The 19,745-nt window shown below is 46.9% G+C and overlaps 1 protein-coding gene across 3 annotated transcripts in view; it reads left to right on the forward strand.

The window, feature by feature from the left end:
* Positions 1-4,974: 4,974 nt before the first annotated feature.
* Positions 4,975-19,745, forward strand: part of SLC4A11 (solute carrier family 4 member 11) — a 122,976-nt gene continuing 108,205 nt past the window's right edge. For 2 of the 3 annotated variants that reach the window (XM_060687196.2, XM_060687197.2), the window contains exon 1: positions 4,975-5,142. In XM_060687196.2, the coding sequence (XP_060543179.1) occupies positions 5,103-5,142 (40 nt within the window). In that variant the 5' untranslated portion in view covers positions 4,975-5,102. The remainder of the gene's footprint in view (positions 5,143-19,745) is intronic. The other variant, XM_087874810.1, reaches the window with a different exon arrangement.

Consider the following 19,745-nt stretch of genomic DNA (forward strand, 5'->3'; position numbering starts at 1 on the left):
TCATCACATATCCCTTCCCTTCATCTTTTATCTTCCTTTTTTTCTTCCTTCCTTCCGTCTTCTTTCCTCTTTCCTCCCTCCCTTCTTTCCCTCTTTTCTCTTTCCTAATTCCTCCTTCCTTCCTTCCCTCTTTCCTAATTCCTCCTCCCTCCCTCCTTTTCCTCTCTTTTTTTCTCTTTCCTAATTCCTCCTTCCTTCCTTCCCTCTCCTTTCCTCTTTCCTCCTCCCTCCCTCCTTTCCTCTTTTCTCTTTCCTAATTCCTCCTTCCTTCCTTCCCTCTTTCCTAATTCCTCCTCCCTCCCTTCTTTCCCTCTTTTTTCTCTTTCCTAATTCCTCCTTCCTTCCTTCCCCCTTTCCTAAGTCCTCCTCCCTCCCTCCCTCTTTTCCCTCTCTTCTTTTCTCCTTCCTTCCTTCTTTCCTTCCTTCCTTCCTTCCTTCCTTCCTTGGGGAGTTCTGCGAATTGAAGTCCACCCATCTTAAAGTCCCCAGAGTTGAGAAACTTTGCTGTACAGTGTCTCAGTGTCTCAGAATTTGGTAAATGGAAATCCCTCCCTCCAGTCCACCATTAATTTCTATCCAATCTAGAGGCGAGAGATCTGGGTTACCCTAAATTGGGGTCTGTTTTAAACACGCAGCAGCAGTTAAAACACCGCACTGGATGCGTCCAGAGAACACAATATGTGATTGAGGCATGTTTTACCAGCCAGAGAGGCTGGCTTCACCCAGTGCCAAGACTAACACATTCTAACAGTGCCAAGCACAATATCCAGGTGCCGCTTTTGAAAGCTGGCATCTAGTTTTGTAAAAGCTTTACCAGGAATGGCTACTCAGTTCTACTTTTCTATTGCAAGTATATAGGTATTGTGGTTTTTTCTCTCTTTCTTTTTTTTTTTGCAAAGGTTGCCCTGGTAACACCGGGGCTCTGCTTGCATAACCTGATTCACCAGATGATCGGCTGTCTTCGCTCCCTGCACCCGGTTAGTTCATTTTTCACCCATTTTAGTGGCATCGTTTATGGTGCCAACCCAACCTGCTGGATGGGTTTAAGACAACCAGTTGGGTCTGGTGGTTGAGGCACCAGATTAGAAACTGGGAGACGGTGAGTTCTAGTTCCCCCTTAGGCATGAAAGCCTCTGGGTGACTTTGGGCAAATCACCAGAGGGGCAGTGAATTCTAGTCCGGCTTTAGGAATGTAAGCTGTCTAGGTGACTGGGCAAATCACCAGGAGATGGTGAGTTCTAGTCCCGCCTTAGGCATAGAAGTTGGCTGGGTGACTTTGGGCCAATCACCAGGAGACAGGGAGTTCTAGTTCCTCCTTAGGCATAGAAGTCGGCTGGGTGACTTTGGGCCAACCACCAGGAGACGGGGAGTTCTAGTTCCTCCTTCGGCATGGAAGCCGGCTGGGTGACTTTGGGCCAATAACCAGGAGACGGGGAGTTCTAGTTCCACCTTAGGCATGGAAGCCGGCTGGGTGACTTTGGGTCAATCACTAGGAGACCGGGAGTTCTAGTTCCACCTTAGGCATGGAAGCCGGCTTGGTGACTTTGGCCAATCACCAGGAGACGGGGAGTTCTAGTTCCTCCTTAGGCATGAAAGCCAGCTTAGTGACTTTGGGCCAATCACCAGGAGACAGTGAGTTCTAGTTCCGCCTTAGGCATAGAAGTTGGCTGGGTGACTCTGGGCCAATCCCCAGGAGATGGGGAGTTCTAGTTCCCCCTTAGGCATGAAAGCCAGCTGGGTGACTTTGGGCCAATCACCAGGAGACAGTGAGTTCTAGTCCCGCCTTAGGCATAGAAGTTGCCTGGGTGACTTTGGGCCAACCACCAGGAGACGGGGAGTTCTAGTTCCTCCTTAGGCATAGAAGTCGGCTGGGTGACTTTGGGCCAACCACCAGGAGACGGGGAGTTCTAGTCCCGCCTTAGGCATAGAAGTTGCCTGGGTGACTTTGGGCCAACCACCAGGAGACGGGGAGTTCTAGTTCCTCCTTAGGCATAGAAGTCGGCTGGGTGACTTTGGGCCAACCACCAGGAGACGGGGAGTTCTAGTTCCTCCTTCGGCATGGAAGCCGGCTGGGTGACTTTGGGCCAATAACCAGGAGACGGGGAGTTCTAGTTCCACCTTAGGCATGGAAGCCGGCTGGGTGACTTTGGGTCAATCACTAGGAGACCGGGAGTTCTAGTTCCACCTTAGGCATGGAAGCCGGCTGGGTGACTATAGGCCAATCCCCAGGAGACGGCGAGTTATACAGTATTGTTGCAGCACCCCTGTGGTCACGTGACCAAAATTCAAACCCTTGGCAGCTGACTCGTATTTATGACAGTTTCAGCCTCCCAGGGTCACGTGATCCCCTTTTACGGCCTTCTGACAAACAAAGTCAATAAGGAAGCCAGATTCCCTTAGGAACGGTGTTATTAATTTAACAGCTGCAGGGATTCACTTAGCATCTGTGGCAGGAATGGGGAATTCCTGTGGCAGGAATTGCCACAAAATGGGGCAAAACTCACTGAACAAATGTTTCATTCGTCAACATACATTTTGGGCTCCATTGGGGCCGTAAGTCGAGGACTGCCTGTAGTTTCCATTCGGAAGCCATAATTCTGAACCCACAAGCCATCTTCACTTTAAATGTTTTTTTACCCAGGGCCAACCTGGTGACTGTTTGGGGTCAAGGGGTCAGGGCCACCAAGAGAAGGACAGGCAAAACAGCAACTGCAGAAAATCCTCGACTTATGACCGTAATTAAACCCAGAATTAAGCCATAAGTCAAGTTGGCATTTAAGTGGGTCATTTTGTCAGCAACCTGATTTTATGAACTTTTGTGGTTGTCATGAAGCAAACGGGATGGATGGGAACTCATCAAGGAGACAAGCAACCTGGAATTAAGGAGAAACTTCCTAATGGCGAGGACAATCAACCCGTGGAACTCCTTGCCACCAGAAGTTGTGGGAGCTCCAACACTGGAGGTTTTTAAGAAGAGACTGGACAGCCATTTGTCTGAAATGGCCATAGGGGCTCCTGTTTGAGCAGGGGGTTGGACTAGATGACCTCCAAGGTCCCTTCCAGCTTCTGTTTTGATCGATACATGTGGAAGTTGAGTAAATCCATTTTCTGCAATGGGCGTTTTTTGTTTTTAGTTTTGCCAGAAACGGGAAGTAAACTTTGGTTTCTGGCAAAAAAAAAAAAAAAAAAAAAGGTCATAAATCATAGTCATATGATTGTTAAGATGCTGCAAATGGCCGTAAATCCCGATTGGTTGCAAAACACCCCAAATATAATCGTGTGACTTTTGGAACTTTAAATCTGGGTCATAAGTACATCATTGGTCGTAAGTAGAGGACTTATCTCTTTGTGCTGGATTTTGGAGCTTCATGTTGTGTTTGTCAAACTTTGCGGCCCTCTTATAAAATAACAAATTCGTACAGGGAGGCCCCCACTTAGCAATCATCCGTTTAGTGACCGTTTGAACGTACCACGCCTTTTTTCACAGTTACGACCTTTTGAAGCATCCCCATGGTCACGTCATCACAATTTGGACGCTTGGCAACCGACTCGTATTTATGACGGTTGTATTTTGCGGCTCCTGCGATTCCCCCTTTGCGACCTTCTGACAAGCAAAGTTAACAGGAAAGCCAGGTTCACTTTAGAACTGATTCACTGAACTGTATTGTAAGTGTGAAAAAATGGTCGTAAGTGTGAAAAACAGTCATCAGTCACTTTTTTCCTTGGTGTTACAGCTTCGAATGGTCACTAAATGAATGGTTCTAAGTCGAGGACTATCTGTACAGGTCGTCCTCAACTTACAACAGTTCATTTAGCGACTATTCAAAAGTTACAACGGCACTGAAAAAAGTGACTTATGTCCATTTTTCACACTTACGACCATAGTAGCACCCCTATTATCAAAATTCAGACTCTTGGCAACTGATTCATATTTATGACGCTTGAACTGTCCCGGTTTGCAACCTTCTGACAAGCAAAAGTCAACCGGGGAGCCAGATTCATTTAACGACTGTGTCACTAATTTAACCACTGCAGTGATTCACTTAACAGCTGTGGCGAGAAAAGTCGTAAAACAAGGCAAAGATGACTTAACAAATGTTTCAGTTAGTGTGGAGGGAAACTTTAATTTTGGGTTTTAACGATTCGATAGATTTACTGTTATAGAAACTTTAAACTATTATGCAAAAGTAAAAAGTTGAGGCGTGATGTTAATGCTTTATTCTACTGCCGAAAACGGAGTCTTTTCTTTCTTTCTTCTTTCTTTTCCCCTTCTTTTCCACACTTTTCCCTTCCCTATTTTTTTTCTATTTGCTTTTGTACTCTTTTGTGTGTGATAACATCAACTAATAAAATCGTGGATTGAAAAAATGTTTCAGTTAGCAACAGAAATGTTGGGCTCCGTTGTGGTCGTAACTCGGGGACTACTTGTAGAGCTAGTCCTCAACTTACGACCACAACGGAGCCCAAAATTTACATAGTTAAGTGAGAAATTTATTAAGGGACTTTTGGCCCCATTTTTATTTTATTTTTTTTGGCCAGCTTTGTTAGGTGAAACCCTGCAGTTGCAAACGTAGTCACACGGTCGTTAAGTGAATCTGGCTTCCCCACTGACTTGGTGGCAAAAGGGGATCAAAACGGGACTCGGGGACTACTTGCGACCGTCATAAACAACGAGTCCGTCGTCAAGCGGTCCGAACGGGAATCACCTGGGATGGTGCAACGGTCATAAGTGTGAAAAACGGTCCTTAAGTGGCTCTCTTCAGTGCCGCTGCAACGTAGAACGGTGGCTAAACCGACGGTCGTAAGTCGAGGATTCCCTGTGCACACAGAGCCCCACCAACCCGCGTTGGTTCCCCAACCCAGCGCGACGCCAAGGCAAAGGCGCCCGCGGCGGCGCCCGCAGCAAAGCGCCCTTGCAACGGGAGCTCGGGCCGGGCGGGGAAGGGGAGGAAGCCGCCCCAGGAGCGCGCTAGGACCGGCGCGGGCGGCCCGGAGGAGGTGTGTCGCTGGGCCGCCTCCCTGCCCCTTCCCCGCCCGGCTCCTCACTTCGGGCTGCTCCGCTCGTGGCGACGGAGCCAGCCGGCCAGCCGCTGCCCGGGGCCATGGCAGCGCCCAGGCGCGTCTTCCACCTCCAGCCATGCGGTGAGCAGGAGGGAGGGAGGCGGGGGATACAAGGGGTTTGCAACTCCTCGGGCTCCGCGTCCTTCTCCTCCTCTTGGTCCTTCTGCTACCTCTTAAGTCCTCTTCCTCCTCCTTCCTCTTCCTCCTGGTCCTTTTGTTATCTCTAATTCTTCCTCCTCTTTTTCCTCCTCCCTCTCCTTCCTCTTCCTCCTCTCTCTCCTCCTCCTACCTCTTCTTCCTCCTCCTCTTCCTCCTGGTCCTTCTGCTATCTCTAATTCTTCCTCCTCTTTTTCCTCCTCCCTCTCCTTCCTCTTCCTCCTCTCTCTCCTCCTCCTACCTCTTCTTCCTCCTCCTCTTCCTCCTGGTCCTTCTGCTATCTCTAATACATCCCCTTCCTCTTCCTCCTCCTTCTCTTCTTCCTCCTCCCTCTCCTTCTCCTCCCTCTTCCTCCTCCTCCTGCTACCCCTCTTTTCTCCTGGTCCTTCTGCTATCTCTAATTCTTCCCCTTCCTCTTCTTCCTCCTTCTCTTCTTCCTCCTCCCTCTCCTTCCTCTTCCTCCTCTCCCTCCTCCTCCTGCTACCTCTTCTTCCTCCTCCTCTTCCTCCTGTTACCCCTCTTTCCTCCTGGTCCTTCTGCTATCTTTAATACATCCTCTTCCTCTTCTTCCTCTTCCTCCTGCTACCTCTTCCTCCTCTCCCTCTTCCTCCTCTTCCTCCTGCTATCCCTCTTTCCTCCTCGTCCTTCTGCTATCTCTAATTCTTCCTCCTCTTCTTCCTCCTCCTCCCTCTCCTTCCTCTTCCTCCTCTCCCTCCTCCTCCTACCTCTTCTTCCTCCTCCTTTTCCTCCTGCTACCCCTCTTTCCTCCTGGTCCTTCTGCTATCTCTAATACATCCCCTTCCTCTTCTTCCTCCTTCTCTTCTTCCTCCTCCCTCTCCCTCTCCTTCCTCTTCCTCCTCTCCCTCCTCCTCCTGCTACCTCTTCTTCCTCCTCCTCTTCCTCCTGCTACCCCTCTTTCCTCTTGGTCCTTCTGCTATCTCTAATACATCCCCTTCCTCTTCTTCCTCCTTCTCTTCTTCCTCCTCCCTCTCCCTCTCCTTCCTCTTCCTCCTCTCCCTCCTCCTCCTGCTACCTCTTCTTCCTCCTCCTCTTCCTCCTGCTACCCCTCTTTTCTCCTGGTCCTTCTGCTATCTCTCTTCCCCTTCCTCTTCTTCCTCCTTCTCTTCTTCCTCCTCCCTCTCCTTCTCCTTCCTCTTCCTCCTGCTACCTCTTCTTCCTCCTCCTCTTCCTCCTGCTACCCCTCTTTCCACCTGGTCCTTCGGCTATCTCTAATTCCCCTTCCTCTTCTTCCTCCTCCTTTCTTCCACCTCCTCTTCTCCCTCTCCTCCCTCTTCCTCCTGCTACCCCTCTTTCCTCTTGGTCCTTTTGCTTCCTCTTCCTCTTCTTCCTCCTCCTGGTCCTTCTGCTGCTTCCAATTCTTCCTCCTCCTCTTCCTCCTCCTCCTCCTGGTTCTACTGCTGCCTCTTGTAAAATTCCTCCTCCTCCTTTCTCTTCCTCCTGGTTCTTTTGCTTCCTCCTCCTCCTCCCTCCTCTCCCTCTTCTCCGGCACCCCCAAACCCGGCTCGCGCCCCTTTCTTTCGCGCGCCCCTTCCCAACTTTGCCAAACCCCAAAGCGCGCGCCGGACCGGGTTGCAACCTGGAGCTTCTCCCCTTACTCACTCTCTTCCCCCCCGGGAGGGGAAAATCCCCCCCTCCTCCAAAGTGTAGGGCTGGGTGTGTGGAGGGTGTCTTCTCCCTTTGGGGGGGTGCAAAGAGAGGAGGGGGGAGCCACTTTCTCGCGTGGAAAGGAATCCCTCCTCTGCTTTTTCTTTTTTGCTCCCTTCTTCTTGCGCTCCAGCGCCCGTTGCCTCCTTCTTGTTTTTACTTGATGCTCGAAGACGGTCGCTTGTGTCTTTTGGCCACATCCTGCTGGTTGCTGCTCGCGGTTTGGGGGTTGTGAGTGTGTGTTTGTGTATGTGTGTGTGTGTTTTGTGTGTGTTTGTGTGTATTTTTTTTTTAAAGGGCTTTCACACTGCTTGGAAACTAAGCCTCTTCTTTTTTTTTTGCTGCACGCTTCGGGTTTCTTTGCGCGTTGCGCAACTCAGTTTTGGTGCTGGTTGTGTTTTTGTGTGTCTTGTTTTTCCGAGTGTTTTTTTTTTCCTCGCACTTCCTCAACCGTGTTGTGGGGTGGCTGGATGTTGTTGGTGTTGGGTTGTGGGGGGGGTTGTCTCTTCCTCTCCCCCCCCCTTTCTTTTCCTTCCCACTTTCTTAGAAACAGAAAGTCACCGGTGCAATCTGGAAGGGAAACGCCAGTGCTGAGCCATTGAAAAAGTGCTTTTTACACGCCTCTTTTCTGCCTTTTTTTTTTAAAAAAAATCTGCTTTCCCCCCCCCCCTCTCTGGAGGCAAAAAAAACAAAACAAAACGCCAAACAGAGAAGTTTCTTCCAGGGAAGGTTTTTTTTCCCCCATGGACTTTGTAGTACTTGCAACCTGGTTTTTGTAGTACTGCGGCACTGGCCAACTCAACCTGGGTTTTTTCCTTGTATTTTAAATTTGCTTCTTTTCACTTGCATTGCTAATTATTTTCCATAAGCCTTCCCCTTCAAGAAAAGTACTTTTGCAGTAGTACAAAAGCCATGTTTTCAAGTATTACAAAGCCCATCCTCTGTGGTCCTCAGTCTGGAGCCAAAGCATAGAGGATGGACTTTGTAGTACTTGAAATCTGGTTTTTGTAGTACTGCGGCACTGGCTAACTGAACCTGGGTTTTTTCCTTGTATTTTAAATTTGCTTTTTTTCACTTGTATTGCTAATCCTTTCCCATAAACCTTAAGCTTCAAGAAAACCTGTGTGAAGTTAGACAGTGCCGCAGTACTACAAAAGCCATGTTTTGAGTATTACAAAGCCCATCCTCTGTGGTCCTCACTCTGGAGCCAAAGCACAGAGGATGGACTTTGTAATGCAAGTAGTCCTCGACTTAGGAGCCCAAAATTACCGTTGCTAACTGAAACACATTGCTCTGTTTTTCTGTGCCGTTATAACTTTTGAGTGGTCACTAAATGAACTGTTGTAAGTCGAAGACTACCTGTCCTGGAAACCTGGGTTTTGTAGTAGAGAGTAGTCCTTGACTTACAACAGTTCGTTTAGTGACCGTTTGAAGGTACGACGGTTTTGAAAAAAAGGAACTGATTATTACCATTTGTCGCACGTATGACCGTTGCAGCATCCCTCGTGGATGCGTGATTTACATTTGGGATGCTTGGCAAATGACTCACATTTATGACGGTCGTGGGGTCACGTGATCCATTTTTGCAACCTTCTGACAAGCAAAATTAATGGGGAAGCCAGATTCGCTTAACAACCGTGGCCAGAAAAATGGGACAAAGCTCACTTAACTTAATGTCTCACTTAGCAACAAAAAATTTGAGTTCAGTTGTAGTCGTAAGTCAAGGACTGCCTGCATTCTGATTTTCCTCTCGAGCGAAAGCAGAGAGTTTCTTCCAGTGGAGGCTCCCTTGTGTCTTGATTGTGGTTTTCCTCGGGGGGGGGCACAGAGGATGGGCTTTGTAGTACTTGCAACCTGCTTTTTGTACTACTGCTGCACTGGCTAACTCAACCTGGGTTTTCCCTTGTATTTTAAATTTGCTTTTTCACTTGTATTGCTAATCATTTCCCATAAACCTTAACCAGAGGTGGGTTTCAGCAGGTTCTGACCAGTTCTGGAGAACCGGTAGCGGAAATTTTGAGTAGTTCAGAGAACCGGTAGTAAAAATTCTGACTGGTCCCGCCCCCATCTATTCTCTGCCTCCCTAGTCCCAGATGATCGGGAGGGAATGGGGATTTTGCAGGAACCTTCCCCTGGAGTAGGGAGGGAATGGAGACTTTGCAGTATCCTTCCCCTGGAATGGGGAGGGAATGGGGATTTTGCAATATCCTTCCCCTGCCATGCACACCAAGCCACGCCCACCGAACCGGTAGCAAAAAAATTTGAAACCCGCCACTGGCCTTAACCTTCAAATAAACCCATGTGAGTTAGACAGTGCAACAGTACTACAAAAGCCATGTTTCAAGTATTACAAAGTCCATCCTCTGTGACCCTCACTCTGGAACAAAGGCAGAAAGCCTCTTGCAGTGAAGGCTCCCCCCCCCCATGTGTGTTTTATTTTGATTTTCTTAAATTTCTTTCTTAAATTTGATAAAACACAGAGCTCTTATTAGTGAGATCCCCACAAGTGGGTCTTCCCAGCTGATAAACCTTAACAGGATAACAGATTTAACACAAATCTAGTGGGGAGAATCTCCACGATGAAAACATAACAATCCATTTGAAGACAAAAATCTTTGCTGGAGGCTGCTGGCACTTGATGTGTTTCTTGCCAAAGATGCTGAATTCTTGTGTAAACAGGGATCTGCTCCTATTTTTTTTCCTTCTCCACTTTTTACCTGATTTAAATAAGATTAGCCATATCGGCAGAAACACAATGTCATTTAGATATTGTTCAGAAAGTGGGTTTAGTCTAGGGGCTAAGGTGCTGGCTTAGAAACCGGGAGACAGTGAGTTCTAGTCCCGATTTAGGCCTGAAAGACAGCTGGGTGAGTTTGTGTCAGTCACCAGGAGACAGTGAGTTCTAGTTTTGCCTTAGGCATGAAAGCCAGTCGGGTGACTTTGGGCCAATTCCCAGGAGCCGGTGAGTTCTAGTCCCGATTTAGGCCTGAAAGACAACTGGGTGAGTTTGTGTCAGTCACTAGGAGACAGTGAGTTCTAGTTTTGCCTTAGGCATGAAAGCCAGTTGGGCGACTTTGGGCCAATTCCCAGGAGCCGGTGAGTTCTAGTCCCGATTTAGGCCTGAAAGACAACTGGGTGAGTTTGTGTCAGTCACCAGGAGACAGTGAGTTCTAGTTTTGCCTTAGGCATGAAAGCCAGTTGGGCAACTTTGGGCCAATTCCCAGGAGCCGGTGAGTTCTAGTCCCGATTTAGGCCTGAAAGACAACTGGGTGAGTTTGTGTCAGTCACCAGGAGACAGTGAGTTCTAGTTTTGCCTTAGGCATGAAAGCCAGTTGGGCGACTTTGGGCCAATTCCCAGGAGCCAGTGAGTTCTAGTCCCGATTTAGGCCTGAAAGACAACTGGGTGAGTTTGTGTCAGTCACCAGGAGACAGTGAGTTCTAGTTTTGCCTTAGGCATGAAAGCCAGTTGGGCAACTTTGGGCCAATTCCCAGGAGCCGGTGAGTTCTAGTCCCGATTTAGGCCTGAAAGACAACTGGGTGAGTTTGTGTCAGTCACCAGGAGACAGTGAGTTCTTAGTTTTTGCCTTAGGCATGAAAGCCAGTTGGGCGACTTTGGGCCAATTCCCAGGAGCCGGTGAGTTCTAGTCCCGATTTAGGCCTGAAAGACAACTGGGTGAGTTTGTGTCAGTCACTAGGAGACAGTGAGTTCTAGTTTTGCCTTAGGCATGAAAGCCAGTTGGGTGACTTAGGCCTGTAAGACGGCTGACTGACTTTGTGTCAATCACCAGGAGGTGGTGAGTTCTAGTTCTGCCTTAGGCATAAAAGCCAGCTGGGTGACTTTGGGCCAATCACCAGGAGATGGGGATTTCTAGTTCTGCCTTAGGCATGAGAGTTGGTTAAGTGACTTTGGGCCAGTCTCTATCTCAGCTCAACCCACCTCATAAGATTGTTGTTAATGGGGGAAAAATGAGGAGGAATCATAGGTGTGTTCACTGCCTTGAGTTACTTCTAAAGTAATAAAAGTTGGGATGCAACTCACTTAACAACCGCCTCATTTAGTTGGGATGGTAAATTGAGGAACACCTGTGCTAGAGTAAGATTTAATTATCAATAAATTTAATTGACTTGGAAGAAGGAAAATGAATGCAGAGCCACTTTTCTCTAATCTGGAGGTCTGGAGTTGACATTTCCCAGAATTCTCGGGCACTGGCTAAGGAATTCTGGGAGCTGACCAGTTTCTATTGGACTGGCCTTCAGATAATGCGGACTTCAGGTCCCAAAACCTTCTAAATTGATTTTGCTAGCAGGGGAATTTTGGAACAGACCTAGACTGGGGAGAAGGCAGGACAAGGAACAATGGACGGAAACTAATCAAGGAGAGAAAACAACCCAGAATTCCTAACAGTGAGGAGAGTTAACCAGTGGAACAGCTTGCCACCAGACCTTGTGGGTGCTTAATCGCTGGAGGTTTTTAAGAAGAAACTGGACAGTCACTTGTCTGAAATGGCAGTGGGTCTCCTGTTTGAGCAGGGGGCTGGACTAGAAGACCTCCAAGGTCCCTTCCAGCTCTGTTCTGATTCTGGTACCCAAAGCTGGTGGAGATAATAGGTTAGTTCTCCTAGGACTGGGATGGCGAACCTATGTCACGCGTGCCACAGGTGACATGCGTAGCCATATCAGTGGGCACGCAAGCTCAGCTCCGGTGCGCGTGCTGGCCAGCTGATTTTTGGGCCTTCTGGGCCCACCAGAAGTAGGGAAGCAGGCTGTTTCCTGCCTCCGGAGGGCCTGGGGAGGGTGGGGAAGGCTGTTTTTGCCCTCCCCAGGCTCCTGGAGGCTCTGGAGCCTGGGGAGAGCAAAAAATCGGCCTTCCAGTCCCATTGGAAGTTGGCAAATGGGCCGTTTCCGGCCTCCGGGGAGGTGGGGAAGGCTGTTTTCACCCTCCCCAGGCTCCGAGAGAGGCTTTGGAGCCTGGGGAGAGCAAAAAACGGGCCTACCGTACCATCACATGCCAAAAGCAGGGGGAGCTCAGGGTGGTCACACGCGCATGGGCGGGGCGCATAGAATTATGGGTGTGAGCACGCACGTGCGTGAACCCCCCCCCCCCCCGCCCAATGCTTCCCCTGCTTTTGGCACGCGATGGCAAAAAGGTTAGCCATCACTGTCCTAGGAGCTCTCAGAGGTTGATTATTGGTAGTCCTTGACTTGCAACCATTCATTTAGCGACCGTTCGAAGTCACAACATTACGGAAAAAAGTGAGTTATGACCATTTTTCACACTTACAAGCATTGCAGCCTCCCCATAGTCACATGACCCAAATCCAGACGCTTGGCAACTGGCATGTACTTATGACTGTTGCAGTGTCCCGGAGTCACATGATTCCCTTTTGCGACCTTCTGACAAGCAAAGTCCAAGGACAGGGAAGCCCGAGTCCCTTCACAGCTGCGTTACGATGTTAACACCACCAGTGATTCACTGAACAGCTGTGGCGAGAGAAGTCGTAAAATGGAGCGAAACTCACTTAACGTCTGGTCTTGGTTACCGAGAGAAATTTTGGGGCTCGGTCGTGGTCGTAAATTGAGGAGAACCTCTACTTCCTTAGCTCTGTCACTTGAGGCAATGGCATCCCTCAGGAGCGACCAGAGGTTTTCCTGACTCGGGACAGGATTGTCCAAAAGTGTAAACATCTGTTCTGCCCCAGCTACGGACCCCAAAGAACGCAGCACACACAAAGCCTGTACGAACCTTAGTTTACTAAAATAAAATCAGTTTTTTCTTCAAACAAAGGCTCTTAATTAACTTTCTTAACAGCCTGCAAGAATCCAAAGAATAAATAATATTAATTTTACTATGTTGGCAGAATGCCCAGAAGCAATTTGCAGGAAAACTGACAAGAGATAAACAAGAGCCGAATCAAACGTTTCTGGAATCAAGACGCGAAGGAATATGAACGAAGTTGTTTCCTGCAAATTGCCTCAGTCGTCGTCCTTCCTTAAATAGGCTAAGCGAGTGGCCAATTAGCCCCAAGCCTTACTCTCGAGGAGACCTCCTCCTGAGGAGCCACTCCTGCCTTTTGGTTGCTCTGTGCGCTCGTGCATCGAGAAGAGGCTCCTCCTCTTCTTCCTCTTCACGGAAGAGGAAGCTTCCGGAGGTTCATGGAAGCTTCTGGAGGTTCTGAAGGCCCTGGCTGAATCCCCGCCTCTGGCACCACATCTTCTCCAACCTCCTCACTGTCCGACTCGAGCGCCAGCTGCATAGGCTGCTGGCATATCACCACACCAGCCTCCTCGCTGTCGGAATCAACTACTAGCTGCATAGGCCGCGTACGGGCCACAATAACATCTGGTGTTTGAAACGCTTTCCATAAATAGGAGAAAGTTATGGGTGATAAAACCCAGAGCCTCAGCAAACGTCTAAAAAGTGCATTTATGTGGTCTTCAGATGGGCTTGGAGAAAAGCTTGGCTAGATGCTGGAGTGTAATATCTGGGAGTAATGATACACAGAATAGCAGATTTTGAAGGGACCTCAGAGGTCTTCTAGTCCATCCCGCTGCTCGGGCAGGAAACCCTCTACCATTTCAGACAAATGGTTGTGCAATCTCTTCTTAAAAACTTCCAGTGTTGGAACCCCCACGACTTCTGGTGGCAGGCTGTTCCACTGGTTAAGTGTTCTAACTGATTTGGAATCTGAGTTAGAGCAGTGTTTCTCCATTTGAAAATGGGTGGATGACAACACAACGAATTCCTCAGCCTGCCAACTTTTTTCAGTGCCGTTAGAACTTCGAATGGTCACTAAACAAACTTTAGTAAGTTGAGGACTGCCTATTATGATTTAATGTTTTTAGGCAATGTATTGCTTATGATTAGATCATTGTATGCCATCCACAATCACTATCTGCCATGAGATTGGCAGATATAAATTAGATTAATAAATAAAATGGGTAAATAAATAGGTCACTAAATGAACTGTTGTAAGTCAAGGACTACCTGTATTCATTTTTTCCTTCCTTCCTTCCTCTCTTCCTCCCCCTCCCTCCCTCTCTTCCTTCCTTTTTCTTCTTCCCTCCCTCCCTTCCTCTGTCTCTTCCTCTTTTTCTTCCTTTTTCTCCCTCCCTCCCTCCCTCCTTCTGTCCCTTCCTCCTTCCCTTCCTTTCTTTCTTCCTTTTTCTTCCTCTTTTCCTCCCTCTCTTTCTTCCTTCCTTTTTCTTCCTCTTTTCCTCCCTCCCTCCTTTCCTTCCTTCCTCTTCCTTCTTCTTCCTTCCTCTCTTCCTCCCTCTTCTTTCCTTTTCCTTCCTCTTCCTTCCTCTCTTCCTCTTCCTTCCTCTCTTCCTCCCTCTCTTTTTCCTCCCTCCCTCCTTCCCTATCTTCCATCCTTTTTCTTCTTCCCTCACTTCCTCCCTTCCTCCCTTCCTCTTTTTCTTTTTCTTTCTCTCTCCCTCTCTCCCTCCTTCCGTCCCTCCCTCCCTCTGTCCTTCCCTCTCTTTCTTCCTTTTTCTTCTCTTCCCTCTCCTTCCGTCCTTCCTCTCTTTCATCCTTTTTCTTCCTCTCTTCCTCCCTCTTCTTCTTTCCTTCCTCCTCTTCCTTCCTCTCTTCCTCTTCCTTCCTCTCTTCCTCTCTTTTTCCTCCCTCCCTTCCCCTTTTTCTTCCTTTTTCTTTCTCTCTCCCTCCTTCTGTCCCTCTGTCCCTTCCTCCCTCCCTCCCTCTTTCTTCTTCCCTCCCTCTCTTTTTCCCCTCCCTCTCATATAATCTACCTTCCTTCCTCCCCTCCCGTCTTCCCCTTCCCACTTTCTGAAGAAATGCTCATTTTCTTTCTGAAAATGCTCTGAAATTCAAGGGTTGTCTTAGAGTATGAGCGAGATACCGATGTCACTCACTGGGCCCACTATATTGTTTGCAATGAATGGCCATCATTAGTAGAGTTGTGATGGATGAATCTTTTCCTGTAATTATGCAGAAGGAACAATGAAGGAACAATCTTCTTTCTTTTCTCTTTCCATCCCCTCCTTTTTGCCCAAAAATAAAAATAAAAATGGTCCTGTCTTGAAAACAAAAGTGTTAGGCCGTGATACTCACAATGGTGGTGATTTTCACATTAATACAGCTATCTTAACTGGTAATTTATAGTTATTAAATGTATTAATTTTACAAAATGGGTTTAGGGAGTCCGATTCCCAGCGACTTTGGGCCGTACGGAGATTAAAAACACAGAGGACCATAAAACAATACAGTAATAAAAACCCAAATAGACCAAAAACAGAAAACTCAAATTATCCAGATTATTCACCATTTCTTAAATGAATTTGGCTCCGTTTTACAAACATTTTTTCGCACATTTGGGGAACACCGGAAGTTTTTAGGAAGAGGTTGGACAACCATTTATCTGAAGTGGTGTAGGGTTTCCTGCCTAAGCAGGGGGTTGGACTAGAAGACCTCCGAGGTCCCTTCCAACTCTGTTATTCTAAACTGAAGTTAATTTGTTCAGTGAATCAACTGCAGTCGTTAAGTTAGTAACCCAGTTGTTAAGTGAATCTCATTTCCCCCTTGACTTTACTTGTCACCCTGGGACAATGCAACCGTCATAAATATGAGTCAGTGGCCAAGCATCCAAATTTGATGACGTGACCACGGGGGCTGCTGCATTGGTTGTAAGTGGGGGGGGGGCGGGAAACGGTCATAAGTCTCTCAGTGTCGTTGTAACTTTGAACCATCACTAAACGAACTGTCGTAATCCGAGGACTATATTGTAAAATGTGATTGGGGGATGCTGCAGGGGTCATAAATGCAGGCCGGTTGTCAAACACACAAACTGATCAAGGGTGTATATGTATGGGTGTGGGTGTTGGAAGTTTAAATCATAACTTCAGACGTTCGTTACGCGATTGGTCATAAGTTGAGGACGGCCCGTACTTTAAGGGGAATTATTTGTTTAAAAAATTGTGTATCTTGGCATCTAGAAAATGTCTTCTTGCTATTGTTGCAGTTGTGTGAGGTTGTTCCTTCCATCTGTGGGCCTGAGGTAAAAAAAAAAATTGGGGAGGGGACGCCACATTCCAGCGAAAACCTTCTGCGATTTGCAAATCTTTTTTATTTTTCTCTCCACAATTGCAAAATCAGAAGTTGCAAAACGTTTTAAAATCTCTCCTCAATCAAGAAAAGCGATCGGTGATGTTGCTTGCTTACGCTGTTGTGTGAAGGCACGTAGTCCTTGACTTACGACGGTTCATTTAGTGACCGTTCGAAGTTACGACGGCATTGAAAAAAGCGACTTATGACCATTTTTCACACTTAACGACCGTTGCAGCGTCCCCATGGTCACGTGATCAAAATTCAGACACCCCGGCAAGGGACTGGCATTGAAAAAAGCGACTTATGACCATTTTTCACACTTAACGACCGTTGCGGCATCCCCATGGTCACGTGATCAAAATTCAGACACTCGGCAAGGGACTGGCATTGAAAAAAGCGACTTATGACCATTTTTCACACTTAACGACCGTTGCGGCGTCCCCGTGGTCACGTGATCAAAATTCAGACACTCGGCAAGGGACTCGTATTTACGACGGTTGCAATGTCCCTTTTGCGACCTCCTGAGAAGTGAAGTCGACAAGGAAGCCAGATTCACTTAACAACCGTCTTATTTACTTAACAGCTGCAGTGGTTCACTTAACAACAGAGTCAAGAAAGCCTATAAAACGGGGCTAAACTCACTTAGCAACTGACTGGTGTAAAACTGAGCAAAACTCTCTCAATAAATATCTCCTTTAGCCACTGAAACTTTGGGTTCCATCGTGGTCGTAAACCGAGGATTACCCGTAGCCATTTTGGAAGGAGTTTCTTGCTAACAATGCAAGGGCTCGCTTGGGGTGCGTGTGAGAGCACGAGAGAGGGAAGGGCCGGTGTGCTTGTGTAGGGTTGGGTTGCCAGGGGGGGTAGGATGACAATCCTCTTGTTGTTTACCTTCTAATTATAGGCATCGTTTAGGTGTGGCTTTAACATAGTTGAATTGCGGCACCCGTTACCTCACGTGTTTGCAAATACCATTTTTCTTCGAAGGGCCTCGGTTTTCCAGGCTGGGAAATGGGTCTAAGGCACGCCTAAGTTACGTTATCCCTGGGATGAAAGTCACTTCAGGTCAGAAAAGTATCTCCGGATTTTTTAAAACAATCCAGATACCGTGTTTCCCTGAAAATAAGACCGGGTCTTATATTATTTTTTGCTCCAAAAGACTTATTAGGTCTTATTTTCTAGTTAGGTCTTATTTTCAGGGAAATACGGTACTAAATGCATCCATCTGGCTGAGGATCTTAACTGGGGCTTATTTTGAGGGTAGGGCTTATATTACGAGCATCCTGAAAAATCATGCTAGGACTTATTTTTCGGTTGGGTCTTATTTTCGGGGGAACAGAGTGGATGGATGGATGGATGGATGATAGAGATAGATAGATAGATAGATAGATAGATAGATAGATAGATAGATAGATAGATAGATAGATAGATAGATAGATAGATACCCTTTTTCCCCGAAAATAAGACCGGGTCTTATATTATTTTTTGCTCCAAAAGACGCATTAGGTCTTATTTTCTGGTTAGGTCTTATTTTCAGGGAAATACAGTACTAAAGGCGTCCATCCAGCTGAGGATCTTAACTGGGGCTTATTTTGGGGGTAGGGCTTATATTACAAGCATCCTGAAAAATCATGCTAGGACTTATTTTCCGGTTGGGTCTTATTTTCGGGGGAACAGAGTGGATGGATGGATGGATGATAGAGATAGATAGATAGATAGATAGATAGATAGATAGATAGATAGATAGATAGATAGATAGATAGATAGATACCCTGTTTCCCCGAAAACAAGACTGGGTCTTATATTATTTTTTGCTCCAAAAGACGCATTAGGTCTTATTTTCTGGTTAGGTCTTATTTTCAGGGAAATACGGTACTAAATATATCCATCTGGCTGAGGATCTTAACTGGGGCTTATTTTGAGGGTAGGGCTTATATTACGAGCATCCTGAAAAATCATGCTAGGACTTATTTTCCGGTTGGGTCTTATTTTCGGAGAAACAGGGTGGATGCATGGATGGGTGGGTGGATGATAGATAGATAGATAGATAGATAGATAGATAGATAGATAGATAGATAGATAGATAGATAGATAGATAGATACCCTGTTTCCCTGAAAACAAGACTGGATCTTATATTATTTTTTGCTGCAAAAGACGCATTAGGTCTTATTTTCTGGTTAGGTCTTATTTTCTGGTTAGGTCTTATTTTCAGGGAAATACAGTACTAAAGGCGTCCATCCAGCTGAGGATCTTAACTGGGGCTTATTTTGAGAGTAGGGCTTATATTACGAGCATCCTGAAAAATCATGCTAGGGCTGATTTTCCGGTTGGGTCTTATTTTCTGGGAAGCACAGTAGTTGACGTACGACCCCAACTGAGCCTTTGATTTCTGTTGCTAAGCGAGACAGTTGTTAAACGGTTTATGAAATTTGTCTTGCTCTGGGCAACTGATCAGGCCATAAATACAGAAACAGACAATTACAGAATTAACAAAAGAGCATTAGAACATTAGGCACGAAAAGTTAAAAACATTAATATTCAGCTAAGTACAATACAGGTAGCTCAATATTTCTGTTGCTAAGCGAGACAGTTGTAAAGTGAGTTTTGCCCAATTTTTATGACTTTTCTGCCCACTGTTAAGTGAAGCACTGCAGTTGTTAAATTAGTAACACGGTTAAGTGAATCTGGCATCCCCACGGACTTTGCTTGTCAGAAAGTCGCAAAAGGGGAGCATGTGATCCCAGGACGCTGCGAACGTCATAAATACGAACCAGGTGCAAAAAACATGCTTTAGCACCGGAAACAAGGTACAGTCCTCGACGTATGACCACATATGAGGTCTGTATTTCTGTTGCTAAGCAAGACGGCTGCAAAGTGAATTTTGCCCCATTTTTTGCCACTGTGAAAAATCACGGCAGTTGTTAAATGAGTAACTTGGCTGTTAAGTGAATCTGGATTCCACATGGACTTTTACTTGTCAGAAGGTTGCAAAAGGGGATCAGCCCCCCCCCGGGACGCTGCAACCGTCATAAATACTGTGTTTCCCCGAAAATAAGCCCTCCCCGGATAATAAGCCCTCCCCGAAAATATTTAACCGCATCTACAGCTGGTCCCCGCCATTTCCTCTGGTTAAGGTTAGGGAGACACAGCTGGAAATCAGGTAAGACGGCAAGAGGAGCCCCGTCCTGCTCCACAAGCCCCAAAATAATAAGACCTCCCCGAAAATAAGGCCAAGTGCTTATTTCGGGGTTCAAAAAAATACAAGACAGGGTCTTATTTTCGGAGAAACACGGTACGAGTCGGTTGCCGAGCTCCTGAATTTTGATCAGGTGTTCGTGGAGGGGATGTTGCAACGATCATAAATGTGAAACATCCTCCTAAGTCACTTTTTTTTGGTGCCGTTGTAACTACGACCGGTCACTAAATGAACTGTCGTAAGTCGAGGATTATCTGTAACAAATTTTGGAAAGGATTTAGCCCAGATTAGAAGTGTGGGGTCTTTTGAGGACCATTTTTGAAACTAATGGCCAAGAATGTCCCCCATCCCTTTGATTTAAAAATAAAATCTCTAGGCTGCCTCTCGGCTTGATTAAAGAAAGCTAATGGGATTTAAATGGGAAAAGATCAAAGTATTTGGCTGATGGTGCAGGACTGCTGTTCCCCCTCCTCTGGCATTCCTCTCCCCACCCCCAACCCCCAAAATCTCAGCTCATGTGCTCTAAATGTCATTAGGAAGGCAACCATGAAGCTACTTAAGCCCTAGGGGAGATTTTTAAAGGATGCCAGCTTTGCAAATGA

This window comes from Pantherophis guttatus, chromosome 8 (assembly GCF_059756535.1).
Source record: "Pantherophis guttatus breed Tessera chromosome 8, ASM5975653v1, whole genome shotgun sequence".
NCBI lineage: Eukaryota > Metazoa > Chordata > Lepidosauria > Squamata > Colubridae > Pantherophis > Pantherophis guttatus.